The 17,473-nt window shown below is 48.5% G+C and overlaps 1 protein-coding gene across 2 annotated transcripts in view; it reads left to right on the top strand.

Moving 5' to 3' along the window:
- The window catches only part of thada (THADA armadillo repeat containing), a 66,448-nt gene that overhangs the window by 15,323 nt on the left and 33,652 nt on the right, over positions 1-17,473 (top strand). For both annotated transcript variants that reach the window (XM_034292558.1, XM_034292557.1), the window contains exons 22-28: positions 2,433-2,542; positions 4,018-4,150; positions 6,689-6,811; positions 8,672-8,794; positions 8,904-8,995; positions 11,929-12,018; positions 14,588-14,719. In XM_034292558.1, the coding sequence (XP_034148449.1) occupies positions 2,433-2,542; positions 4,018-4,150; positions 6,689-6,811; positions 8,672-8,794; positions 8,904-8,995; positions 11,929-12,018; positions 14,588-14,719 (803 nt within the window). The remainder of the gene's footprint in view (positions 1-2,432; positions 2,543-4,017; positions 4,151-6,688; positions 6,812-8,671; positions 8,795-8,903; positions 8,996-11,928; positions 12,019-14,587; positions 14,720-17,473) is intronic.

Below are 17,473 nucleotides of genomic sequence, written 5' to 3' on the forward strand. Positions count from 1 at the left end.
CCGGATAAGCCTCTCTATTTTCTGCCTTTTCCGCGTTTGTTTCTTAATCTCTGTTGTTGGGGTGATTGGTCCAGTTCTGTGTTTCTCGGGTAGTTCTGACCTTTTCTACACTGAGACCTGGTCTGAGCTAACATGGAGATGTCACGCTCAGTCAACACTACAACGTTTTATTTATGACAGCGCGAGACATCTTTCCACCGCGCCGTCCATCAGCCTCCCGGGGCGTTTGCCAGCGCGCTGTTTTGCGTCTTCGTCGCCAAGGCAACCTGGCATGCGTCTCCTTTCCTCAACCGCACCCTAGCAACAGGGAACGTCAGCCCCTGCGCTGTGTTGAGGGTGTTTAATGGTTCATGTTCACGGCCCACGGGCGGTAGATGTTTGACGTGGACCGCTAATAGAGCCAGGAGGTAGAGCGTTTCCACTGGGGGCATTCTGGGATATGTCTCCATCCTCTGTAGAGATGTGAGTGGAGTCAGACCGTGGATTTGTCTGTGTGTCTTTCCCAGTCTGAGGTCCTCTGTTTCCCGGCTGTAGTTGGGTATTCGGTGGAAACAGAGCCATCCGACTGGAGAGGACTGGTGTCTACGAGCTAGACTGGAGAGGACTGGTGTCTACGAGCTAGACTGGAGAGGACTGGTGTCTACGAGCTAGACTGGAGAGGACTGGTGTCTACGAGCTAGACTGGAGAGGACTGGTGTCTACGAGCTAGACTGGAGAGGACTGGTGTCTACGAGCTAGACTGGAGAGGACTGGTGTCTACGAGCTAGACTGGAGAGGACTGGTGTCTATGAGCTAGACTGGAGGTCTTTGATGGTCCACTTCTCTCACTATTTCTCTTTCAGCTTTGTAGGGTTGTTATTGTGTGGCTAAAGTTTCCCGAAATCCTTTTTGATAAGTAAGAGGAGTCATGATGAAAGGGTTAGGTGGAGAGAATTGGTCGTTGTCTGTTTCAGTGGGATGTAAACCACTCCATGACATGGTCAGGAACAATGACAGTGACACTACCTCCTGAATACACACTCCACCACGACATTCAGGATGTTTCATCTGACTTCACCACTTCAGCGCTGCCCCAATGACTGTCCGGTCGACCCACGGGCAACATCACCAGGAGTGCCGGGTGCAACCTGAGGACAGGGTTAACCTCACCGAGGGCAGAGACCAAACCGCCTTGCGGCGAGCCTCGATGCTCTGCTGTGGAAGGGGGGGGCGGGGCAGCTATTTAAGGTGTGAGCCGTTTGTGTAATCGTTAAAGTTCCACGGGTTCCTGGTTGGTTGGGGGGGAACCTAATTTAGACGGAACGCTTCCTGTTTGCATCGCGTCCGTTTCCCAGAAAAGCGTCGGTGAGCGGTGCCGCCGTTTCTCAGCGTCCTAATTACACAGGCCTATGTCACTGACCCAAATAGCAGCTTGTCTCCTTGAAGACTGGGCAGGCTGCCGGGCCTACAGGCCGAGCCCTTTGGTGTGTGCAGAAGGATCAAGGAGGGAAAGCTACTGTTGATGACGCTGCTGCTGTTGTTGTTGTTGTTGTTGTTGTTGATCCGATACCACAGGCCGGAACCCTCGGGACGCTTCTGCAACAGGCTTCGCTGAGAGCAGGGCTGTCAAAAACTCACGTCTGGCCCTGACTTTATATACGTTATCCTCAGGACCCGTTAAGGCAGGGTCAGAGTTCAGACCAGGAGCAGTCCTTTGGGGCTGTGGTGTCCACAAGACAACTTAAGGGATGGCGAGGGGAACACTACATTCACTTTAACTAGGAGATAACCAGCGTGTTCTGAATCCAGTGTTGTCCTTATGTTTGTTCATGTTCTGCCTTCAGAGGTTATAACCATAGGATGATAGTTGAGCTTTCCTTTATAACTAACATCTATGATGTGCAAAGGAACTTACTGTCCCACACATTTGATTTGTAATTTCAGAACATTTCCAGCGACACTGGCACGACGGCTGGTTCAGTGTTGTGCCTGGCCCGGATATTCCCCTGTACTACCTGACCTGTGTGTGCCTGAATATGAATGTGGATTGGGGCTGGGTTCTGGAAGCGGCCACTGCCGAAAGATACCTGTCCAACTCCGTGGCTCGTGTGTGTGTGTGATCAACCAACCGGGTTGTATAATGAAACCCAGAAGTGTGTGTACAGCTCTAGATGTAGCTGGTTCCCTCTGTGCCACCCCAGATTGGCACCGTGCCCGGGGTAGGCCTGCGGTAGCTGTGCCACAGGGTAATGACAGAGCGCTAGTCCATCCGCTCCGCCCTGCTCCACCTCACCTGGAATACCCCCACATGTGTAGGCTGACAACCGTGTGTTACCCCGGTGGATGACTTCCGATGGGGTTAATGATACATCATCCATTCCATCAGGGCTAACTTCTGCACTCATCCTGATTGGTTAATGCCCTTCCTCTCTTTATCCTCCTGTCTCTGTCAGGTGGAGGGGGTTGGGCGGTACTTTCGCCAGCAGCTCCTGCAGTCTCGTCACAGAGGGGCTTTTGAGCTGGCCTACATTGGTTTTGTACGCCTCAATGACATGCTGTGCAGGTGGGTGACTGTGGGTGTTTGTCTTTCATTCTGTGTGTCTCTGTCTGTGTGTGTGTGTGTGTGTGTGTGTGTGAGAGAGAGATTATCAATATCAGTCCCAAAACCTAGTCTTGGGAGGCACAGACAGCCTCTTGGGAGGTATGTGCCCTCCTGTTCTGAAAAGGACTGCTGTTTCATGGGGCATTGGACCAAGCCGGCCAGATCAAACAATCTACTGTGGAGGATGGGCAAAGGGGAACACACACACACACAGCTTTATGCCCGTACACACACCCTGCAATCTTCCAGAGCCCAGAGGAACATACCTCCCCAGAAACGAACCTCACTTCAAAAGGCAGCCAGTGAAGTACCCCACAATCAACACCCCGTAACCCAGATGTACACCCTCCACGCTCCATCCAAACACATTCCACACACACTAGTTTCAACACCACCCTGGGATAACTTTCCCCTCGTCAAATCAGTCAGGCATTCCGATTATTTTTCTATTCAGCAAATGCAGCCTCTTCACTGTTGAAGGGGCACATGTGGAGCCCTGTGCAACTGACAGACTGGGTAGAGGTTCAGTACATAAGGGAAGAGTGTATGTAGGTCAAAGTTCTGTCCCCTTGTGGAACTTCCCAAAATCACTAACGGAGAAATTATATACGGTGAAATGTATTCAAAACCCTTCATTTCAGAGTATTCATTTCTTTGGCAGGTATTTTGACCTTCTCTTTCTCCTCATTGTGTTATAGACTTTATTTAGAGTTGATTCAATTCATTTTATTGTTGGCCATCAATCTACGTGCTATACCCCACAATGAAGAATCAGAAACCCCTTTTTACTAAGTTAGTGTCAGTTTTTTGAAAATCAGAAACAGAAATATCTCTTGCATGAATATTCAGACCATGTTTTTAGTTCTTTGTTGAAGTCCCGTATGCAGTGATCAGAGCTTTGAGTTCCTTCCGTTCATCCTTGTAGATCCCCTCATGCTCTGTCCGATTGGACGCAGTGCATCAGTGAACTGCAGTCTTCCGGTCTCTCAACAGATGTGTGGTCGGGTAAAGCTCTGTGCTCTGTGAAGGACATTCAGTCTTGTCCCAAAGCCACTCCGGCGTTGTCTTGACTGTGTCCTCGAAGTCGTTCCTTTTCCTCCATCCCGACCAGTCTCCCAGTCCTGGGTTTTTGCTAGCTGTTCAAGGGGTGGTATGTTGTGTTAATCAAGTTCCGTTTATAGCACAACAAATTCTGGTGAAGGGGTCTGAATTATTTCCGAACGCCGGGTAGCTATAGTTTAGGATTGTGACCCAAACAACCCGATAATAGCCTGGTGCCTATTGAGGAGAATGTCTGTGGCAAATACATGTTATAAGGTATGTTTGCAGTACCTTTTGTGTGTTGTCGTAATTATTTTGGCTGTCGCCGTTCAGCCATAGCTAACGAGCCTCCCTCGAGTGTGTCCTGTAACCTCTGACCCGTGTGTGTGTTGTAGGAGCGGAAGCCGGACCCTGCAGCAGCTGCCTGCTCACTGGCTCACGGAGGTCCTGCAGGAGGTTAAGTCCAGTGACCCCTCCTCTAAACTGTGTGCCACCCGCCGCAGTGCTGGCATTCCGTTCTACATCCAGGTGTGTGTTGAAAGGTCCTGCTTTGACTCTAGTGCATTGACATACAGTGGATATAAAGTCTACACACCCCTGTTAAAATGCAAGGTATTTGTGATGTAAAAGAATGAGACAAAAAGAAATGTCAGAACTTTTTCCACTTTTAATGTGACCTATAATGTGAACAATTCAATTGAAAAGCAAACCGAAATCTTTGAGGGGGAAAAATGAAAAGTCCTTACAATAACCTGGTTGCATAAGTGTGCACACCCTCTTATAACTGGGGATGTGACTGTGTTCAGAATGATCTAATCACATTCATGTTAAATAGAAGTCATTACACATAATTTAAAGTGACACTGATTGTAGTAGGATTTTCCTGACATTTTCTTAGTTGCATCTCAGAGCAAAAGCCATGGTCTGCAGAGAGCTTCCAAAGCATCAGAGGGATCTCATTGTTGAAAGATATCAGTCAGGAGAAAGGTACAAAATAATGGAACACAGTGAAAACAGTTATGATCAAGTTGAGAAAATATGGCACAACAGAGACATCACCAAAAACTGGACGTCCCTCTAAAATGTATGAAAAGATGAGAAGGAAACTGGTCCGGGAGGCTTCCAAGAGGCCTACAGCAACATTAAAGGAACTGCAGGAATTTCTGGCAAGTACTGGCTATGTGCTACATGTGACAACAATCTCCCGATGTTTGTTTTGCAACAACAAACGTCATGTCCCCCAAAAGCTTGTGGGAAAATGTTATGGCCTGATGAAACCAAGGCTGAACCTTTTGGCCATAATTCCAAAAGGTATGTTTGGCGCAAAAACAACACTGCATATCACCCTAAGAACACCATATCCACAGTGAAGCATGGTGGTGGCAGCATCATGCTTTGGGGCTGTTTTTCTTCAGCTTGACCCGGGGCCTTAATCAGGGAGGAGGGAATTATGAACAGTTCTAAATACCAGGCAATTTTGGCACAAAACCTTCAGGTGTCTGTTAGAAAGCTGAAGATGAAGAGAAAGTTCACCTTTCAGCACGACAATGACCCAAAGCACACATCCAAATCCACAAAAGCATGGCTTCACCAGAAGCAGATTAACGTTTTGGAATGGCCCAGCCATAGCCCAGACCTGAATCCAATTGAACATCTGTGGGGTGATCTGAAAAGGGCTGTGCACAGGAGATGTCCTTGCAATCTGACAGGTTTGGAGCGCTTTTGCAAAAAAGAGTGCATAAATATTGCCACGTCAAGATGTGCCATGCTAATAGATTCCTACCCAAAAAGACAGAGTGCTCTAATAAAATTCAAAGGTGCTTCAACAAAGTATTAGTTTAAGGGTGTGCGCACTTATGCAACCAGGTTGAGTTTTCAAATTTTTATTTTTCCCCCTCAAAGATTTGTTTGTTTTTCAATTGAATTGTTCACGTTATAGGTCACATTAAAGGTGGAAAAAGTTCTGACATGATTTATCTCATCTTATTCTCATTCTTTTACATCACAAGAACCTGGCATTTTAACAGGGATGTGTAGACTTTTTATATCCACTGTATGTCCTCTCTATAACACGAGATCATGAATAGAGAGCAGGGCGAGAGTGGTTGGGACTGAATAGAGGGAGCGAGATTTATATTGGGGGAGAAATACCAAGAGAGGGATCAGCGAAATGGCAAGAGTACTGGAGAGAGTTGGAGAGGTAAGAAGAGGAGGTGGATCTCAGCGTCTTGGCAAGCTCTTGCGCTCACATTCCTGCAATCCGGAATGGACTGGCCTGTGTGTTCCCTGTGTTCTGCGGTTCCCAACTGTGACAGAAAGCACAGGAACCTGCTCAGACCCCCAGCCCGAGGCCAGACAGCCATCCGTCGTGACAGCCATCCGTCGTCATCGCTGACAGACAGCCAGCGCGATGCTGACGAAGGCCTCATGTAGCTCAGCGTGGCCGTGGGCCAATAGCCATCAGACTCTCCGTGTGGTTCACCTCAATCCGTCTTTCTTCCCTCTCCTCTTCCCTCTTGCTCTGACTGCAACGTGCACAGGAGTCAGGGATGGAGGCGTGGCTGTTACCCGTGGGGGAGTTACATCAGCAGGCAGTATTTCACCTCTCCCTTCAGACGAAGGAACGGACCCTTTTAAAGTCTAGACCGCTCAGGTTCACATCTGGACCTCGAAGGCAGTTTCACTGCCTTTTAAATTGTTCCCCTGTTAAGCGACGGATTTAGCTGGCAGACACCAGGCCGGGGTAATTAATGTTCAGGTAGAACAGAGCCTGTCGTGGTTCGGTCCTGCTCGGCCCGTCAGGGTTTAATTGTCTTCTCGGGTCCTCATTAGGTAACGCCATGGCGACAGCAAGTCTTCCAGGACTCCGCCACATAAAGCAGAATACATTACAGGCAAGGCAACGATTTAGGGGTCTGCCTTGAGCAGCCCCATTCTAGAGTACTGACGTGCAGAACGTGTCCTGTTGAAGGTCTGTGCATATCCGTCACGTGTGTTTCAGAAAGCCCTTCTAACATGAGTCGTTCTGAAGCGGTACTCACTGTTACCTCTGTGTGTCCTGTCCAGGCCCTGTTGTCGTCCGAGCCCAAGTCGTCCAGCTGCAGCCTCCTGAAGACGACCATGAGGGAGCTGACCACTCTGGCCATGCCCCCCCCCGACCGAGCCACCGATGAGACCACTGTCCCTCAGGTACTCAACGTTGCGACTGAACCCCCGCTACTGGTGATCCCTGCTACTGAACACTGTTGGTTACCCAGGTCAGCCCCTTCTTGGAGGTTTCACATGCTCCAGTAACGGGCCTTTTGTATGAACGTGCACCAATGGGTAGCAGGGGTTTGTAACCGCCGGCTGGAACCACCCCGCATGGGATCTTATTTGCCCCGGTGTTTTCCTGCAAATATATTCCAAGAAACAGAGGCGTGCTCATGTACCATTGTGATAGTCATGACAGGGCCTCAGTTTTACAGCTCCCTTTCCAAAAAGAAAGTTGGGACACTGCATAAAAATGCAAATCCCTATAATTAAAAATAGTATAAAGAAAATGTATCAAATCTTGAAACTGAGGTATTTTGTTGTTTTTGGAAAAATGTATGCTCATTTTGAATTTGATGCCAGCAACGCATTTCAAAGAAGTTGGGACAAGAGCATGTTTACCACTGTGTTGCTTCGCCCCTTTTAACAATACACTAAGCATTTGGGAACTGAGACCAATTGCTGTAGTTTTGAAAGTGAAATGTTTTCTCATACATACTTGATATAGGATTTCAGATATAGGATTTTGTTTCATAATGCGCCTAATGTTTTCAATGGGTGACGGGTCTGGACAGCAGGCAGGACAGTTTAGTACCTGGGCTCTTAAATACTGAGTCATGCTGTTGTAATACATGCAGAATGTGGTTTGGCATTGTCTTGCATGAACTAAGCAAGGCCTTCCCTGAAAAAGAGGTCATCTGGATGGCAGCATATGTGTTGCTCCAAAACCTGTATATATTGTTTATCATTAATGGTGCCTTCACAGATGAGCAAGTCACCCAGGCTGTGTGCATGAATGCACCTGCATACTATCACGTATGCTGGCTTTTGAACTGTGTGCTGATAAGCTGGATGGTCCTTCTCTTTAGTTCGGCGACCACGGAGTCCATGATTCCCAAAAATCATGATTCACAAAAATCAGTCAGATCACAGGACCGTTTTCCACTTCTCCTCAGTCCATCTTAAATGAGCACAGGCCCAGAGAAGGCCGCAGCGTTTCTGGATCTTGTTTATTTATGGTTTCTTATTTACATGGTATAGTTTTAACTTGCATGTGGATGTGGTGACGTACTGTGTTCACAGAGTGGTTTTCAGAGGTGTTCCTGAGCCCATGCAGTGATGTCCACTACACAATCATGTTTGTCTGAGGGGCCGAAGATCACGGTCATTCAACATTGGTTTTCAGCCTTGTCCCTTGCATACAGAGATTTCCCCGGAATTCTAATGGTATTATGTATCGTAGATGATAAGATCCCCAAATTGTTTGCAATTTTTACTTTGAGAAACATTGTTCTTTAATGGTTTCACTCTTCACCCGCAGTCAAGAGTGGTGAATCCCTCCCCATCTTTACTTCTGAAATACTTTTTTAAGTGCCCAATCATGTTACTGACCTGTTGCCAATTGACCTATATAGTTGAGATGTTCCACCCGCTTGTTTTTCTGTGTTAAACAACTTTAACCTCTGTCCCAGCTTTTTTGAAACGTGATGCTGGCATCTAATTTAAAGTGTGCATATATTTTTCAAGAAGCAATAACATTTTTCCAGTTTGAAAATTTGATATGTTGTGTTTGTACTATTTTCTATTGACTACAGGGTTTAAATCTTTGCATTCTGTTTTTATTTCCATTTTTCACAACGTCCCAACTTTTTTTGAAACGTGGTTGTCGGCGGTTTTCCACGTACAGATGATGATAATTGCGCGTCCCCCCGACCATCTGCTCTGTCCAAGATGTGCCTGGGGCTGCATGTGTTTTCCTGTGTTTGGGAGCTTTGTGACGTCCCTGTCTATCTCTAGGTTCATGCCCTCAACATCCTGAGGGCTCTCTACAGAGACACCCGTCTGGGGGAGAACATCGTTCCCTTCGTCTCAGAGGGAATGCAGGCCGCTGTCCTGGGATTCACCTCCCCCGTCTGGGCTGTGAGTCCTCCTCCCTCCCTCATGTCTCTCCTCTCTCCCCATTCATCGGAATCTACTCTGAAACCGAATTCTCCCAGTGTGATCTTTCATCCTCGTCTTTCCCTGTCAGGTGAGGAACTCGTCCACCCTACTCTTCAGCACCCTCATCACTAGGATCTTTGGGGTGAAGAAGGGGAAGGATGAGCACTCAAAAAAGAACAGGTCTGTAGACTCCCAGAGTAAAGCGCTCTCTGTTCTTCTCTATTGGGCGCACGCTAACATAACTAGTTGTAGAACTTCTCATTCTCCTCAGTTAGGGAAAGTATTTAATACAAATAGTGACAGTATTGCATGTAGAAAATATGTCCCACTTTTAGCATACATTATAGCTCAGTATTTGTATCTGTTATTATAGGTGGTCTTTTTCTCATGGGTGCCAATATCTGCAGAGTTTGTTTATGCTTCATATAAACTAAATGAAGATGCTGGAGATTTGTCAGGGGGAGATTTGACCTTTGATCTCTGTTTTGCTGCACGGTGCCTCTCCATTTACCACCAGGGGGCAGTGTGGCCCCACCAGCCACACCTCCCCTAAGCCCAGCTAAAATTAATTAGCCTCCTCTCTCTCTCCTGTCTGTGGTAGAAACACACTGTTTAATACAATTTTAATTCAATATGAAGTCCTTTAATTGCATGTGAAACATTTTGTTTGAATGGCCAAAGTAAGGGGAACTTAAAAAAGCTATAATTCATTACGAAAGTGAAAACAAAAATAAAATAAACGAATCTGCAGTTTCACGTAAACATTACACTCAAGTTGTAAAAATTTACAAATAGTTATGATTGAGTATGACAAGTGAAAATAAATACATGAGCATGGATTATGTCCAGAATGTTTCTTGTCAAATAAATATGGGAGTTCATCAATGTTTGATAGGTTTTCAAATTCTTTTTAGGCCTGCCTGATTCTTATGAAGTGTTACATAGATGTTCTGCAGTACTGTGGTGTAATTGTGCCTTTAAATAAGGATAGGTTCACTTGTTTCAATTGGTTCTCATTATGTAACTCTGGAGGCTTTGCTCCAGAAATGTCCTGACATGATCAGTCTTCCCTGGCAGGTTGTGTGAAACAGTGCAGTAGTAAAATCAAGATGTACACACACACACACACACACACACACACACAGCCTATTCCCATCGCTCCCCCCACATCTACCGGTTGACCCCCTCTTCCCTCAACTATGCACCCCCGTCTCTTGCCAATCATTGCTTCACTCGTCTCGACCTTTGACCTGTGTGTGCGTGTTTCTGCGAGGGCCTGACGGGGACTCCTGCAGTGCTGACTGGGTCTTGGTTCATACTGTCGCCTTTTCCATCGGTCCTCACTCACTCCAGATGTGACCTCTCTGTCGCTGCCCACAATGCAGAGCTCTGAGGAGGCTCTCGCTCACCGGCGTCCCGGGCGGTTAATCTCGCCCCTTCACAGGACGGCATCGAGCGAGAGTCCCGTCAGAGCGCGGCATCGTGGGTACGGACAGAGAGGTCACATCTGGAGGTGCGGGAAGATTGACTGGAGAGATGACCGTCTTAGGGCAGGTTAAAGAGAAAAGGTCTAGTGGGAGATCCATTCATTTGACAGTCACTCTGTTATCCAGCTTGACTGGCACGCACGGGGAACGGTCTGAGATGTGTCTGTGTTGTCATTGGAACGTCCTGTCGCAGCTGTTTTATCCCCTCCATGTCTTTGCTTGTGTGTCCAGAGTTCTGCCTGTCCCACCAAGTCACATGACACTTGTTTCTGGGTCTCGTGTAGTTCATCCATCTTGTCCGTGTGTCCGTCCTCGGGGCAGTTGTGTGTCAGCTCCCACAGCTCCAGTGGCGTTCCAGTCAAACCCGTCAGAACCGCTGACCTGGGGTGCGTCAGTGCAAACACTGTCAGCAATTTTGGATGCATAACCCCCAGGCACCCTGAAGGGGTTGACGAGAGGAGTGAGATTCCCCGCTGAGGGCCTCGTCAGGGAGCGAGAGAGAGGGGGGAAGGGGGAGAGAGAGGGGGGAAGGGGGAGAGAGAGGGGGGAAGGGGGAGTGGCCTGTCCGTCTGCATTAACAGTCTGCAGTCATCTGTGACACCCTCTTTGATTACTTTGGAAAATACCAAATCGTTCTTCTGGGGAGGGCTTTTATCGACTGTGCGCGCGTGCGTAGAGGTCAAAGGTGATTGGCATGTCATAGGTGGGCGACCTGTGACAGACAGGTTTACTAGGGGTCTGTCCTGAAGCCCTGGGGTCCGTCCTGATCCGAAGGGAAAGAATAGCAGGCTTTGTGAAAGGCGTAACTGCTACCACATTGGCCCCTGTCAGACCTCGTCAGTCCCAATCAGGCTTCTCCGTGTCGCGCTGCAACGTGGTCGCCCCACCAGGACACCAGACACAACCGATGCACCTTGTTGCCAAGATGGCGCCCTGTCTAACTCGGACCAGTCAGTCAGGGTTGCGGGGGGTTGTCACAGTCATGGGGGAAGCATTTATGATATCTGCTGCTAATGTTCATAGTTTGCATTCTTTGAATAAGGCCCTAGGCATGTAACAGGCTTTAAAAAAGTTGAACATTTGGCACAATTGGTCTTCCCAAACTTCAAGTTTGTCAGTTTATGTGTATGGCTTGTCCCCACCCTCCCTCCTCGATTCCCACACACACACACCACGTTGACTGAGTCACATTAGTGTTCACAGTACAGCGTTTATTTCCAGACACTGCTTGCCTTGCCTGTCTCGGGGATAAACAAACGGTGCAGGCTGAAGTGAAGTGTGTTTACCTCAGAGTCGCTAGTCTGCACGAGCCTCCGGAGAAGCCCGAGAGCCGGCCCGGCGGCCCCGCTCCTAATGATCCTTTATGGAACTGGGACACTTTGATATGAAAGGAAGTGGTCTGGAAGCCGGGCCAGAACCGGAGAGGTTGTTTTCGTTCTCTGTCTCTCTCTGTCTGTAATTATCAACTGGTTTGCAGAGGGAGGTAGTGTGTTGCTGAGGTTCCGCTGCTGTTTAAACTACAGAGTATCTGACCAGTGGGTGCAGTGTTCTTGTCCCCGATATAGCTGTGCTTGCCGGGCTTCCCCGATCGTCCCACACCTCATCACTCTCTCTCCTCTCCTTTAGGATGACCGGCCGTGAGTTTTTCACCCGTTTCCCGGCGCTCTATCCCTTCCTGCTGAGCCAGCTGGAGGAAGCGGCTTCATCGGTGGGCAGGTGAGGGTCAGGGGTCAGGCGGGTGTCCATGCCTGTTTCATGCTCTGGGACCAACTCCACCCTCGCATCCGCTGTAGTCGCTGGAATCTTCTGGAAGGTATCGGCCCAGCCATGCGAATGGAGCCCCTGATATCACAGCAACCTTTTCCTCTATTTTAGGCTGCTAAATGCCCGCCCGCTTAGACTGCTTCATTAAGTCCTTTAAGCTCGTTAACGTATTTGGCCTGGCTGATGGAGAGGGAGATGATGGAGCGGTTGGAGGGGGGGGTGGACAGACCCCTCCCTCTGGGAGAGCGTCAGCGTCTTATCTCTCCAAGCTGCTCTGTTCGTATCAGTACCTTCTCCGAAACGCTTTTTTGAGTCTGAACAGTATGGTGCCCTCAATGTTATCTTAATATGGATCAGACTAAATGGTGTTTTTCAGACCGTACCTCCTGCTCCATCTCCCGTGTGCAGAGCAGACGAAATGTCACACAGATTATCTACCTCTCAATCCGTCTCTATAGCATTTTCCTTTTTTCTTTCTCTTCTGTCTCCCCTCTCATCCCTCCTTTGCCCCCTGGTTAGAAGTCTTTCCCAGGGAGCTCAACGTCGGCCTCTCATCCTCCAAATAGATCACGTTCTGACAACGTGGACCTCTGTTAATGTCTGTCAGATGTCACGTGTGTTTAGACAGCAGAGAGCGCACGCACGCATGCACACTGTGATAGAGTAAAGCCTGGCTGTCTGGCGCTCCCCCAGCCATCCTGTACCCAGATTGCCTCTCAGTCCCCCCTTCTCTCCCTACCTCCCCCTTTCTTGCACTCTCTCCATTACATTTTTCAAATTAAAGAGTTTCATTGTCATGGGATTTCTTTTTTTTGCTTTGCCAAACCATAGATTTTTTTATGTAAACGCTACACACCAGTTTCAAAAGGATGCCGGCGTTTCCCTGGGCTTTATCTGGGCTTCATATGTTAACAGTTCCTCAGCTGTCCGGTGCCACGTGACATAGCTTGCACCAGGGCCGGCTGGCCAATGGTTGTGGAGGCAGGCCCCTTGAAGCATACCTCCACAGAATGGGCCCATCTCTTAGAGACCCCCCCGTCTCAGTTTCCAAGGTGTTACGCTGCTATATTATTGTGCTGGGGGACATGAGGGATGTACTACTAACTTTTCTCAGTTTCTTCCAATTTTAAATTTTAGAAGGAGATGAGGTCCTGGTCCACACCTGCGGATTACCTGGTTTGGGGGGACCGTTGCTGTTCCTGTCCTTGTCCACTTGGTCATACTTCTGACCTAGTCTAAAATCAAATATTCTCTGGATTTAGCCAAGAGAAATGTATTTATTATTCCAATTGGACTCTTAATATCTCACCCGGCACAGCCAGAAGAGGACTGGTCACCCCTCTGAGCCTGGGTCCTCTCTAGGTTTCTTCCTAAAATTCGACCTTCTTAGGGAGTTTTTCCTAGCCACTGAAATTCAACACTACTGTTGTTTGCTCCTTGGGGTTTAAGGCCGGGTGTCTCTGTAAAGCACTTTGTGACAACTGCTGTTGTAAAAAGCGCTTTATAAATAAATTTTGATTGATTGATTGATTAGAGGAGGGCTGGGGGTTTCCGTGACCACGCAGGGGATGTCACACGGGTGTTGCAAACGGGTAGCGACGGGGCGGGTGTGATCTAAAAAAGGGGGAGGTCTAGAAAAGGAGAGTTGTAGGGTTATAATGGGATAGGTGACCTGGCCATAATCAAGTCTGTATATTCTGATCTGATCATAATATCTGATCGGATGATACTTGTGATTGGCGAAGTTATAAAACTTATGTTATAGACTGGGTGGTTAGAATCCTGAATGGGTAACAACCTCCTCACTGTTTGATTGGTCATCGTAGCAGGCTTCCAGGAGGAGCAGAAGTGTACATTCTTAGGTGGAAACATTGCGTCTTCATGTTGCACCTAAAGTAGGTTGGAGAGATATGGGTCCAATTGCAGATGATAAAAACTGTTAATAGGACAACTGCCCATGTCCAATAAGATGATAATACCCATTAATAATATTAAGGTATACTTGTTTTATCCAAATATAATGCAGGTTGAGTGGCTCATTTGAGTGGATAATTTATGTGAAAATAGGGCAGACCAGACCAATGGGATGTCTTCATGAACTCTAACTTCATATATCCATGACTCTAAATGAGGAGGCCATGTGTTTGGTGATAATTCCCTGACAAGCATGCCTTCTGCATCAGAGGAACTACCAGTGGAGTAGAATTTAGAAAGGTTGTCTAAACAGAGCAGCGTGCCTGCATGCTAAAGCAGTCAAACCAGATGAGTCAATGATCAGTTAATCATTAGTGTTACACTATGCCCCCCCCCCCCACACACACACATACACACACACACGCGCGCACACGCACACTTATCTGCACCCAAGACCTGGGTTCAAATATTCAGGGTGTTTTCATTAATAATTAAAAGGAGGAAATACACTTGGAAACTATTGCCCTTAAAACACGTCCATCTCCGTGTGTTTTAAACCCTGTGGTTTGAGATGTTAGGCGATCAACACTGTGTGACTGTGTTTCAGCGACAGTGGTCGAGTGATTCTGCACCCCAGCCTGTTCCTCCTGCTGCTGGTGTTGGGTCGTCTTTTCCCTTCCCCCATGGACGGCTCGTCATCCCCTCTGGGCCTTGCGCCTTTCCTGCCGTTCATCATCAGGTAAGCAGGCGTACCTACGAATGCACACACATGAATTGTTCTCGTCCCACGGCTTCTGTTGATGGGCTGCCCGTCCTGGTTCAGAAACCTGTGTGGGGAAAAAGGGAGGAATGGCTTGGTGCCGTAGCTTACGAGGAAAGAAATCCTTTGGGTGCTGTGACGAGGAGACGGGGTCGTAAATACTGCCGGTTCCTTTAACCATCAGGTGTTGTGGTGAGTTCTCTCCACAAGCGCGTGTTTAGTATGTCGTATGTTTGTTTCCTTGCCGTGTGGGTACTCCATGTCTCAACGTCACAAGACCTTCCCAGATTCCCACTCCCTTATCTCCGCTCGGCTGGCCTCGCTGCGTCGTGATGGTCTGGGCAGATGGATGGGAACGTGTAGCTAAGCACTTCATTTCATGGAGCTAGAAGGGAATACAGACAAATATTATTGGAACGTGTTCACAGCACCTGTAAACAGCTTAGGATGGGCCGCGCCCGTTGTCCCTCCCACCCGTAGCCTATTGGAACACGGTGTCCTCTGAGCGTAGAGGCCTGAGATTGTAGCTCGTCCATGGAGGAGAGGCGTGTGGAGGGAGTACAGGGACAGAATCTTCTTTCTTTGTGTCATTAGCGGTTGGCAACAAACTGAGCAGACACAACAGACCTCGCCACATGCTGTCGCGTAAACCGCTACACAACCTAGGACGGCACTGGCAATTCGGGGAGTTGACTTATAATACCAGTTGAGTTGACTTATAATACCAGTTGCTACGTCATGATCGATCGTCCCACTTGGTTCCGTATTTAAACACCAGACAATGTAATACAAAACATGAACTCAAGACGTTTCCGTTCATAGACCTTACAACAAATGAATAAGAAATGCAGTTTGCCTGTAAATGTGAACTAAAGTGCTCTTCTGTTACATTAGCTGAACCTTTTAGTTGATAGGTTTGTGTATGTGTGTCAGTGATTATATTTACCTCTAGCCTGTTAAGTAGGCCGAGAGGAAGAGGATGATATGAGGAGGAGAGGAAGGCAGTGTGCACTCGGTGCCTGGGACGGACAGCGGAGGGAGAGAGAGAGGGAGTGTCAGGGAGGACGCGGCCTTGAGGTTGGAATGCTCTGTGACTAGTCAGATAAGCCCACTGAGAAGTGGAACTGATACACATAGAAGAAAGACACACGATGTCCGCTCCTCATGACCTGAGCTTCAATTTCCACTAGATGACCTAACGATGCCCCCATCAGGTTCTTCTGCCAGGGGGACACTCAGTAGGCTGTCATTCCGCTTCTGTGGTATACTTCCTGGATGATTTCAACAGACATTTTTATATTTTTGGCCTCCTTTTTTCAGTCCTCCAAAAGATGATGAAATCTTGGACTCGCCGGGCTGTCTTCTTGTTAGTATAACACACATCTGGGCATGACTGGTTTTAGGGTAGTTTGTCGTACCAGAACCCTATTTAAGGCTGGATCGAATCAACCACTTGGCCCCGGTTTCTGGAACGCCGTACCGGGCCCCGGTTTCTGGAACGCCGTACCGGGCCCCGGTTTCTGGAACGCCGTACCGGGCCCCGGTTTCTGGAACACCACACTTCATGTGTTCAGTCACCTATCTGAAACTACTGCCTGGTGGTCAGATAAGTGTGTCTGGCACGGCCAAGGTTAACTGCCCCGGGGCATGGTGCTGGCTGATTCTGGTCAGTGAAGGTATGCAGCACATATCCAGGCAACTGAAGCCCACATGGTGGGGATGTTAAATATAGCCGGCCCTGGGCCGCCCTGGCTCTGGTCCCATCTCTCTGTCTCCTCCTCTCTCCATTCTTATCTCCCTCGGGCCGTGTGGACGTGTCTGTCAGGGTGATCGCAATCTGCCCCCTCCCCCTCTATCTCCAGACCCGAGCCTTACTCCGACAGAACAGCCTGGCTCCCTAGCCACCTTTCCATACCTCTCGTCCCCTCTTGCCTTCTACCCCTCCAGCCGCTCCCTCCATCTTTTTCCACCCTCTGTTCCTTCCTCTGCCATGGCTTGTATCTGACCGATCTCTGCCGTTCAGCCCCACAAAGTGCCAGGAGGAGAATGACCATGAAGAAGACTAAACATGTCAGCCATATGGGGTGGTTAGATGAGCAGACTGTTGTTATCTCAATCTGTGCCCCTGGCAGACTGGCACAGCTTCAGACTAACCTGATAGCATTTATTGTTTTTCCACCATCCAGACCAAGCCGGTTTCCCTGCGTTTCGACCTTTCTCTTATCTCCGTGCCACTCAGGACACGACTGCGTCCGATCCTCCCCGATGGGCTCCATTACGGCTCAGAGTGGAGCTTGTTACGTGTTGACACAGTACACAGGCAGGCGTTGGGGAGGAAACCGGACCGCCGGGGTCCAAATGAGCCCCAGATGCCCCCACTGGTGACGGCCCCCACCCCTCCCTCCCTCCCGTCATCCCCAGTCTGCGTCCTGACCCCCTGGAGACTGTTTTGGATGGGCCTGTTTCTAAAATTACACCCCTCCAAACTGTCATTTCCTCTCCAAAGAGTTTTAATGGGACAAATTAGCACTGATAGTTAACATATGGAGCAGAAATGGGGCTAGGAGTTGAGGAGGAGGGGCCAGTTGAGGACGTGTGGATGTGCTGTTTTTGGGCAGTAGGAAGGACAGGAATGATCACCAGCCTCAGACACAGGACCTCTCTGTCTCGCTGCAGGTAGAGGAGTGTTTGTTGTCCGCTGCTGTATATATTTCCTCTCAGTTTTCTTTCGCT

This window comes from Esox lucius, chromosome 6 (assembly GCF_011004845.1).
Source record: "Esox lucius isolate fEsoLuc1 chromosome 6, fEsoLuc1.pri, whole genome shotgun sequence".
NCBI lineage: Eukaryota > Metazoa > Chordata > Actinopteri > Esociformes > Esocidae > Esox > Esox lucius.